The sequence below is a fragment of the Sphaerodactylus townsendi genome, linkage group LG12, assembly GCF_021028975.2.
Source record: "Sphaerodactylus townsendi isolate TG3544 linkage group LG12, MPM_Stown_v2.3, whole genome shotgun sequence".
NCBI classification, from domain to species: domain Eukaryota; kingdom Metazoa; phylum Chordata; class Lepidosauria; order Squamata; family Sphaerodactylidae; genus Sphaerodactylus; species Sphaerodactylus townsendi.
The window spans coordinates 34,829,262-34,838,078 of NC_059436.1; the positions used below are offsets into that span (position 1 = coordinate 34,829,262).

An 8,817-nucleotide genomic window follows, 5' to 3' on the forward strand; every position below is an offset into this window, starting at 1 on the left:
AACAGAACCGTTGAACTCTTTCCTTTTAATTTAATGAACGGATATGGGGTTTTCACTGCACTTGTCCAGCAAAAGCTATCCTTGAAGGAAAACAAGGATCAGCCTTTGGGGGTTTCTCTCTCTCTCTCTCTCTCTCTCTCTCTCTCTCTCTCTCTCTCTCCCCTTTAAATGCAACACTAGCCAGAAGAATACCAAGTCCTTGTGTGAAACTTGGAGACAGGTTGTTCTGTGTCCGACCTGCATTTAAGTGCTCAATACAGATGGTGGCAGTGTTCTCTTCCCTCCTTTATCCTTCCGCACGCGACACAGATCACCCACCACAAACATGCAAAAAACTTTTTATTCAGCAGAAAATGGTAAGACAGAGCCCACATCAGCAAAATAAGAAACAATGACAGGATGCATGGGCAGAAGAGAGACCGAGCGGTGGGGAAAGGTAGCAATGAGCAGGGGCTGCAGGTACATCTGTGAGTGGGTAGTTGCAGGCAGGTCACATCCTCTTCAAGCACTGCAAAACAAATTAGGGGAGGGAGGTGACAGGTGATAAGCCCAAATCAAATAACTAAGAGTTTGCCAGAAGGTCATCTCACCCAGTGGCCCTCAGACTTTCCAGACCTGAGCTGTCCTGGTGTGCCTCTCAGCATGGGTGCAAAGAGAGGCTTGGGCATGGCTCCCTTGCAGTCCATGCTTCTGCCTTAGCAAGCTGGTCCTTCCAAAGAATGAAAAGGGGAGGGAGGGAGGGAGGGAGGGAGGGAAAGAAAGAAAGAAAGAAAGAAAGAAAGAAAGAAAGAAAGAAAGAAAGAAAGAAAGAAAGAAAGAAAGAAAGAAAGAAAGAAAGAGGGAGGGAGGGAGGGAGGGAGGGAGGGAGGGAGGGAGGGAGGGAGGGAGGGAGGGAGGACTCTATGGAAATTCTGAACCAAGCAGGTAAGTCCATATCTATACATGTTGTCATAAACCCCTCTGCATGGTCTGTGACTTGGATTTTTCAAGGGAAGAGCTCATGGAGCCAGTACCATACGCCAAGGAAGACCAGAGAGACTGCAGAGGTGCCTTCTACAGAGGAGCACTGCACATGAGTTTGTCACCTCTGGGTTAGGGAAATACCTAGAGATTTTGCAGGTGAAGCCTGAGGAGGGCTGTTTGGGGAGGGGAGGGAACTCAGAAGGGTGTGATGTCTAGAGTGTCATTTCCAAAGCAGCCATTTTCTCCAGGGGAAGTGATCTTGGCCATATGCAGATCAATTGTAATAGAGGAGGATCTCCAGGTGCATCAGAAGCCACCCTGCCTGAGCCTGCAAGGGAGACTTTGCCCCGGTCCTCAAAATAGCCACCAGGTAGGGTTGCTAACTTCCAGATGCTTCCCAGAGATCTCCTCATATTACAACTGATCTCCAGTCAACAGAGATCAGTTCCCCTGGAGAAAATGGCTGTTTTGGAGGGTGGACTCTGTGGCATTATATACCAGCGAAGTCCCACCCCTCCCCCAGACTCTCAAGGTATCTCCCTACTCACAGTTGGCAACCCTACCACTAGGTCTCTGCCAGGCAAGACAGAAACCCAGCATACAAAAGTTTAAAAACCTGTTTAGAAACTAAGGCCCCTTCCGCACACGCAAGATAATGCGTTTTCAAACCACTTTCACAACTGTTTGCAAGTGTATTTTGCTATTCCGCACAGCTTCAAAGAGCACTGAAAGCAGTTTGAAAGTGCATTATTCTGCATGTGCGGAATGAGCCTAAATCTGGTTTCTATGGAGCTGGTTATAGTGGGAATTGCTAAGAAACACACACAAACCCAAGTGGCAACCACTAACAGGCATGCAATAAAAGGAATGGAAGACTCTCACGATCATACACATCTATGCCCGGATCATCCTCCTCCTCCTTTCTTTCAGTATGTGAAGATCCAGTCTTTGATAAGCTAAATCAGTTTGGGAACCACGTGACCTCCACTGCATCACAACAAAGATCAGTTGTAGAGATGCTAGTCTAGCCTCAAACCCACAGTTGTTGAAATAGGGTGTACCCCAAACAGATTCCACTCACCTGAGAGCCTTGACACATATATCTGGAATTCAAAGAAAGAGATTTATGAGCCAAAGCACAGAAGAATAGCAAAAGGCATGATCATTTCGTACACAGTACTAATAGGCAAACTCTAAGTACAGCAAGCGTTCACTGACTTAACCTGTTCTGGGGCTAGACTATAGAAGATTGTCAACAGGTAAACTAAATCCACTCAGGTAAACTAAATCCACTTGCACTCTATCATTTTAGTTTAACCAATCAAACTCAGTGTAAAAACTGGGAAAGGCTGAGACCAGATTACTAGCAAAGAACATTTCCCCCCACCAAAGATCTTCTCTTAGGCCGTTTCCGCACGGCCTCCTTCCTTACGCCCGCCAAAGAGTGCGGTGATGAAGCGCGCAAGCCCGTTAAGCATGCAAGCATGCGAGCGGCTGTGGAAGGCCGACAGGACGAACAGCAGGGCGACTCCACACGGAGCCGCCTCTTTCGCCATTCGCCGCCCACTCACGGTGTCGTGCATTGTTGGCCTGCTGGAAGTTCAGCCCATACGCTGCCCTCCGGACCCCTGGAGGTCGGAGGACAGTCAATGGGCGGGCGACGCCTGCACGGCGCCAATGCGTAACAGGCACCGCGGAGTAGCGGAGATCGGAGACAGCGTCTTCCGGGCCGGGTTACGCACCGTGCCGCCGGGAAGACACTTCCTCCCCAACAACAACCCTTTAAAGGGTTGTTGTTTAGGGCGGCCTGACGCTGCCCTGGGGGGAGGGAAGAGCATTCAGGTCGCGGCGCCTGTGCGAACGGCGGCCTGGGGGAGGCATTTTTACCGCCCCCAGGCCGTCGTATATGGGCCGTGCGGAAGCGGCCTCAGCCTTCCCCAGCTCAACAAAATAATGTAATTTTAGCCCATTGCTTCAAGAAAAGAAGACAAAGGACAAATGAATCTATCTAGGAAGACAATTCCAAATTCTAGGAACTACCACAGAAAAGGCCCTGTTCCTCCTTCTATCAACAAGGGAAAATGAAAGAGACCCTCCAATGATGAACACAATACAAGTTTATATTGAAGAAGACAATCTTAAACTAAATATTGCTGTCCTCAGCCAGGCAGGTGGGCCTACTGTACTCCCCCCACCCACACCCCTGGGTCTTCATCCCTGACTCCTTTCTTCCGATGTGCTTTCCCTATTTTACTTTTGGCTCCCTTTCTGCACTTGTCCTTAGCTACCACCTTCCCGACATGCCCATTTTATCCAAGGCCAAACTAGTACTGGACCTTGTTTCCACTGGACACCAATAACTCTAAATACTGCTGTATTTGGGGTCTGTGGTCAGAGGCTGGGGAGTGAAAGAATTTTTTCTCCCCTGTTGGTAGTTCTCAGAAGAAGAAATGGGAGACATTTTTGCATTGCTGCTTCAAAATGTGACTGCGTAGTCACAATAGCGTTCCTATGCAAATGAAAAAAGACAGGAAAGTTGTTCTTTAGAAATAATATGTTTTCAGCAGCAGTTTGTAGAATAAAAGAGATGGGGGGGGGGATCCCAACACGACAGGAGTAAGAAGATGTGCAGAGTGATTTCACAGAGTACGTTCCCAAGATACAAGGTTTGACCACTGGGAAAATCTGTTGTAAACTATGCATGTGGAAAAGGCTTATAAAACTGGGAAGGGGATAAAGTGATGACACTCACATTAACATTTTGATTTTGCGGTGAGGAAAGGATCTCACAGGAAACGGAGAAGATGGAGGAACTGAAATTTGGACATGCCAGAGGATGTGACAGCACAGACCATAATATTACATCCCCTCTGGCCTCCCTCCCCAAACTCTGCCCTCCCCAGGCATTACCATGGAATCTCCACAGATTTCCCAACCTGAAATTGTCAAGAAAAGCTAGCAGGCTTGGTCACTGTGGCCTTTTAGTAAAGTAACTTCAGACAGGAAACCATTTTTCAGGGGTGTTTCAAAGAATGTTCCATTCCCTATGATTTGTATCACCAGCAATTTCCAGCTTGTTTGTGGGTCTAATTCCATTACAACTCTTTTGGGTCATTGTGGCAAACTAGTTGCAACCAAAAACTGCTCGTCTACTGACTCATGATGCGGCAAGGCTTCCAGAAAGGTAGCTGCAGCAAACTGAAACACATAACTCACCAGATTTGGGTAACATCACCATCAAATCATCGGTGAGCCCTACATCATGACAGTGTTTCTTGAATTTCTCCAAAACATCTGGACTTACATCAGGATGCCTGGCTGAACAAAAGAGATGAAAATTAGAGCCAATCCAAGCACATTTGTTGCAGCTAAGCAACTCAGAGGTGGGATCCAGCAGGTTCTCACAGGTTCCCGAGAGTAGGTTACTAATTATTTGTGTGTGCCGAGAGGGGGTTACTAACTGGTGATTTTGCCATGTGATTTTTGCCTTAGTTACGCCCCTCCTCTCAGCAGTAGCACGCAGAACTTGAAGCAGTCTAGCAGGAGGTGCACCAGCGTGCGTGGCAGCCTGCGCCTGCGTGCATTCGTTTCCTGCCCAAGGACAGGCGCAGCGGCTGCGTCCTTGCCACAGCCCCGCCCAGGAATGCCCCACCCCCAGAATGCCTGGCCATGCCCCCGTCGTGCCCAGCTCAGCCCCATTGGCGCTACGCCACAGTTTGAATCCCACCACCATGGGAACCTGTTACTAAATTTTTTGGATCCCACCACTGGGGGTTATGCTAACTTCTTTCATCTTCAGTTTTAATGATAAAGAAAATTAATTCAGGGGCAAACAACCCAGGCACTATTCACCTGGGTCACATGAGGGGCACAATTTGGCCCACCTTCCCTCCCTCTCTTCCCAGTTCATTCCTGCAGCTGCAGCACAGCACCCAGGGTGAGCCCCAGGCACCATTTTAGCTATATAAACCCCTGAGCGCACAAAATTACCTCATCTTGTTTCCAAGATGGAACCAAAGCACCAGGATCCCTCCTTTGTCCCCCTTTTTATCTTTACAGCACATGTGTTGTTTTTCTGGCCTTCAGTTTTAATATATACCCTCCCCACACACACACACACACACACACACACATAAGTGGTGCATCTTTGCATATTGGAAAACCAGTGCTTTGAGTGACAGCAAGTAAACAGTGCTTTGTGTGACTGTAGAAACCCACCTGGCATCTGACTGGGACCTGCAAGACTCAGAACTGAATCCATAGTCTGCCACTGAAGGTGGCCTTGATACAGTCAGGGTCTCCCAGCCTAACTTACCTCACAAGACTGTTGTTGCAAGAATAAAATGGAAAAGTGGGTAAACAATGTTCTAAGCCATTCTGGATACCCATTTGGGGAAAAAACAGCAGAGCGGTGGCAGATGGCAAAAAGCAAGATCCAGCACTGGAATTAGCATTAGAAATTCTTCAAATTCAATCAGAATCAAGAAGGCGTGAAAGAAAACATTCTGTGAATGTGTGTATTAAGATAAGAAAGAAACAGTGGAAGTCTGTTCTTCACAAATTCACACATTTTAGGTTCCTACAGCTAAAGTAGCGTAATCAAAGAGAACAGCCCCAAGGTGGCCAGACAGTCTGTAGCCCCAAGGTGGCCAGACAGTCTGTAGCCTCATGCCAGCATGATTCAGGAGGTAAGATGGCTGCTCTTAGCTGCCCTGAATCATTGGGCGTTTTTCCACTTACCAGTAGCTGCGCGCGACTGTAGGCAAGTAGCGCGGGGTCCCCCGGCACTCCCCACTACAGGGGCGACGACAATGCAGCCACCCTGACGCTGACGCTGCTGCGCCCCCTCAGCGCGCGTCATTCCTGCCGCTCTTCCAAACGGTGCCTTTTGATGACCCCGCACAGAGCGCGGGGTCGTGGGGAAGCCCAGGTGCGCACCAGAAATGACGCACGCTGAGAGCAGCACGCAGCATAGGGGGGTCGTGGCAAGTGGGGAAACGCCCATTGTGCCTCATCATCTCTTGTTCACAAAATCATTGGAGCACATACTGTATAGCTGAACGCTGGTGGTGCTGGGCTCATCTTCAACCTTCTTAAAGGTGTACAAGAAAGCGTAGTTGTCGTAATCCGTTTCCATCACACGCATATCTCTGTTGGACATGTCATCTGCATGAGGAGACGGAAAGGAATCATTTTGTTCTGAAATCCTACTTAAAACCCTCCTTTGAGTAAAGTCTCCTCTGCACATCCTCAGAGGCATCTGTTCCAATTTAGAGAGAGCCTTGGTCCTCATATATACCAGCATGGGAGAAGTGTCCAGGCTGTTCCATCTTCTTATATACTCTATCTACCTTCTTGCATTCCTCAGGGCTAGAAAATAAAAAGGAATGAAAAAAGAAAGTCTGGATTAAAAATAAATAACTAAAACCAGCCTAGAGCATTAATGGTGACATTTTCTAAACATATGAAAATAAGAGTCCTGCTGGATCAAACCAAGGGTCGATCTTGTCAAGCCATCACTGTATTTCACACAATGGCCAACCAGCTGCCCAGAGGGCTAAAAGCAAGCCACGCTACATACCTCAGCACACTGACACCATTGCATTGGATTCTGCAGTGGAAGATTCAAAAGAAGATGCAAGTTCACTGACAGGGATGCACCCATAAGATCCAGGCTTCTGGATCGGACCAAAAATCCATCTAATCCAGCATCCTTTTTCTTACAGTAGCCAGACAGATCGCTCCGAAGGCCCACAAGACACAAAGTTGAAAATCTGTCCCCCGCCCCCCGCTGCCCTCATTTAGCCAACCTCGACTAGCAATGTTCCATTTTAGCTTAATTTGTAGGTCAATCAAGTAGAGAGAGGGGCACTGTGATTATCAAGGAGAGCAAATTGTATGAAAGAGAAGATGGGGGATCCATCAAGTATTCACAGTCACACACACAAAATAAGATAAGACAAGATAAACTTTAATGTCATTGTGCATGCACAACGAAAATACAAACAAACATCCCCCGGCGATGCATATTTCTGCAGTCCTCACACCCCATCTTCCACAATCCCTTTTCTAACCATCCCTACACAGCCACAGCCACGTCAATGCGACATTATGGAGTTCAGCATAGCCACAGCTCTAGAACAGAAGCTGTCTCTGAGTTCTACTAGACCGAAGGAAAGATCCCTTTCCTTCCATACCATATCCAGGGACCAGCGAGATGCCCTTGGGAAGCCCAATAGGCAAGCCAACCCCTACTGTCTCCAACATTTGGCATTCGGAGGAAGAAGGCATGATGATTATCCATTCACAGACATCTCCATGAACACAAACAATCCTTTTGAAGAGGGGAACTAAACTAGTGGCCATCACTACCAATCTCACCACAGTGAATTCCCAACATGCTATTTGGAGAAATGGATTTTAACCAGAGGGTCAGATTTCTCAGAAACCTAGAATCTGACTCACACATCTCAAGTTATTGTATGTAGATCAGTGGTATATAGATAAGCTATATGTACAAGAGGTGCTCAGTTTGTAAGGAACATTGTATGGCAACAGCATGCAAAATCAGCCAGCAAAGATACTTACAAAGGATAGCCTATCAGGATCCTCATGCCTCCATTTGGGAGGGGTGTAACAACGGCGGCTGATGTGTGCATTATTTCTTTCATGGCCTGGAACTCGGGGCAGTTTGATGCCCCACCCATGACCTGCCACAGCCCTGCAAACTGAGGAAAGAGATTTTTGGTGATTCTGAGGATACCCTGAAACACAGTCACTCACAAGGTCAGGGGTATGCAGTCTTAATTCCTGCACTCTTTTAAAGATGCATTGTTCATGCCTCAAATGTAATGTACAAAACTCTATTCAGACACCCCCATTAAAAAGGAAGAGGAAGAATAAAAATTCCACCAGGATAAAGTATATTATTAAAAATAAACTCAACAGCTCTTAATGAATTAGAGCAAAGGTTTATCTAGTCCCCCATGCTATTTAACATCCACATGAGACCTCTGGGAGACTCCCCCCGCCCCGAAAAAACCCCTCCAGGTGTTTTCCAGTTGGCAACTCTATCTGAGCCATAGCCCTTCCCCTGAAGTTCAAACATTAAGTCCACATGACTCCCCAATATGCACTTTTGACAGGTGTGTTCTGGGAGTCTTATGCTGAGACTATAGCACTTGGAGAGAAGAGGTTTCAGCCCACCTATGTGTGCTGCATAAAAGTTTTCCCCCAGCTGAACAAACAGCAACTTCCCCAGGACATTTCAAGTCAGAAACCAGTGCAGAAGAGAACACAGAATCTCCTTCTCCCCACACACTGTGGTCCCCATCCAAACTGTGTTCCCAAGTGTTTGGAACTCCATCTGCTCCAACATTCTTATGGCAGCCATGCATCTAACATGGACGTTGCAACTTGTGAATCCATCCCAAGAGATGATGTAGTACATCTTTGCCCATCCCCTTAACCAAAGGGCTCATTCTGGCTTCCAGAAAGTGGAATTTTCCCTGTCCCTCAACTGGCATTCCCATTTAGTACCTTCTGGAGGTCAAAATCTGGTTGCACAGCAACATCAGCCTGAGCACAGACTGCCCAGAGTAGGGCCATCACAAGGCTCAACAGCAGGCTCTTCATTCTTGTGTCTTTTGTACCTTGCAAGCCAAGAAAGGATAACTCCAACACCCAAATTTATATCATTTCTGATATCTCAATGGGGAGAACAGCCCACAATTCCCCCTGTGTTGCCCCACACCGCTTACGAAACTCTTTGGACAAGCGAGGATCTGCTAACCCAACCAGCAGTGTCAGGTAACAGTATATTAACTGATTATTGCTAGGCCATAGCAATTGGTG

General features: G+C 47.4%; 1 protein-coding gene across 1 annotated transcript; it reads right to left on the reverse strand.

Annotated features, from left to right (window-relative positions):
• Nucleotides 1-322: 322 nt before the first annotated feature.
• Nucleotides 323-8,615, reverse strand: LOC125442199 (lipocalin-15-like). Its single transcript, XM_048513409.1, has 7 exons — nucleotides 8,503-8,615; nucleotides 7,552-7,691; nucleotides 6,263-6,333; nucleotides 6,013-6,129; nucleotides 4,180-4,281; nucleotides 2,045-2,066; nucleotides 323-508 (listed from the first exon to the last, which is right to left on the reverse strand). Exons 1-7 carry the CDS (start codon nucleotides 8,596-8,598, stop codon nucleotides 502-504), a joined length of 555 nt encoding a protein of 184 aa, XP_048369366.1. The 5' UTR covers nucleotides 8,599-8,615; the 3' UTR covers nucleotides 323-501.
• Nucleotides 8,616-8,817: the final 202 nt, after the last annotated feature.

Bases quoted from the DNA above. Each gene is read 5' to 3' on its own strand.
- LOC125442199 (XM_048513409.1), bottom strand. From the start codon at position 8,598: ATGAAGAGCCTGCTGTTGAGCCTTGTGATGGCCCTACTCTGGGCAGTC. The intron at 7,692-8,502 runs GTACTAAATGGG...CTCTTTCCTCAG, and splicing joins CAGATTTTGACCTCCAGAAG to TTTGCAGGGCTGTGGCAGGT. The intron at 2,067-4,179 runs GTGAGTTATGTG...TTTGAATTCCAG, and splicing joins GGTGATGTTACCCAAATCTG to ATATATGTGTCAAGGCTCTC.